Source organism: Eimeria mitis, genomic scaffold, assembly GCF_000499745.2.
Source record: "Eimeria mitis Houghton genomic scaffold, Emh_scaff198, whole genome shotgun sequence".
Lineage (NCBI taxonomy): Eukaryota > Apicomplexa > Conoidasida > Eucoccidiorida > Eimeriidae > Eimeria > Eimeria mitis.
In genome coordinates this window covers 10,034-10,992 of record NW_013570303.1, presented here as the reverse complement: position 1 = coordinate 10,992, position 959 = coordinate 10,034, and the positions used below count along the sequence as shown (strand labels likewise).

The 959-nt window shown below is 60.4% G+C and overlaps 1 protein-coding gene across 1 annotated transcript in view; it reads left to right on the top strand.

Moving 5' to 3' along the window:
* Nucleotides 1-959, top strand: part of EMH_0002900 (uncharacterized protein) — a gene marked incomplete at both ends in the record, with an annotated part of 9,358 nt that overhangs the window by 679 nt on the left and 7,720 nt on the right. Inside the window, one exon of the mRNA XM_013496201.1 lies at nucleotides 3-778. Coding sequence (XP_013351655.1) covers nucleotides 3-778 — 776 coding nt within the window. The remainder of the gene's footprint in view (nucleotides 1-2; nucleotides 779-959) is intronic.

Sequence of the window (959 nt, the reverse complement as noted above, 5' to 3'; positions counted from 1 at the left end):
CTGCAGACATTGCTGCTGCTGCTGCTGCAAGCAGCAGCAGCAACAGCAGCAGCAGCAGCAGCAGCAGCAGAGGGTCACGGAGCTTTCCCGGTGGTCTAGGTTTGTCTAGCGAGGCATCTGCGGGAGCTGGCGATGCTGCTGCTGCTGCTGTTGTTGCTGCAGCAGCAGCAGCAGCAGCAGCACTTGAGCGCACTCTCTTCTCCCGCTTGGGGCGGCTGGATATTTCTTTTCTTTTTGCTTTTGCAAATGCCGTTGCAGCACCTCGCTTTCAGCTTCCTGCTGCTGCTGCTGCTGCTGCTCAGCAGCAGCAGCAGCAGCAGCAGCAGCAGCAGCAGCAGCAGCAGCAGCAGCAGCAGCAGCAGCAGCAGGAGCAGCAGCAGGAGCAGCAGCAGCAGCAGCAGCAGCAGGAGCAGCAGCAGGAGCAGCAGCAGCAGCAGCGGGAAGAGGAGATGGAGCGCATCTTTGGGCTGCAACTGCAGCAGTTTCTCCCTCTGTCTCTGCTGCAGCAGGAGACAGTTGCTGCGGTGTATAGGCAGCTGCTGCCGCGGCATGCATGCGGAGACCCCCTCTATTTGCTGCAGCACTGGCGGGGCCGTGCTGCAGCTTTAGCAGCAAACTTACAGCAGCAGCAGCAGCAGCAGCAGCAGGGCACAGCAGCAGCAGCAGCAGCAGCAGCAGCAACAAGCAGTGCTGCTGATTTCCTTGTAAGAGAGCTGCAGTGTACAGACACCGCAGCACTAGCGCGGGCTCCTGCTGCCTACGCCCGTCAGCTTATAGCGTGAGTCCAGCTGCTGCTGCAGCTGTTGCTGCTGCTGCTGCTGCTGCTGCTGCTGTTGTTGTTGTTGCTGCTGTTGCTGCCGCTGCTGCTGCACAACGCTGCAGCAGCTGGTAGAAAGGCGACTGTGTTGTGCTGCTGCTGCTGCTGCTGCTGCTGCTGCAGCTTTGCTGAACTCGCACTT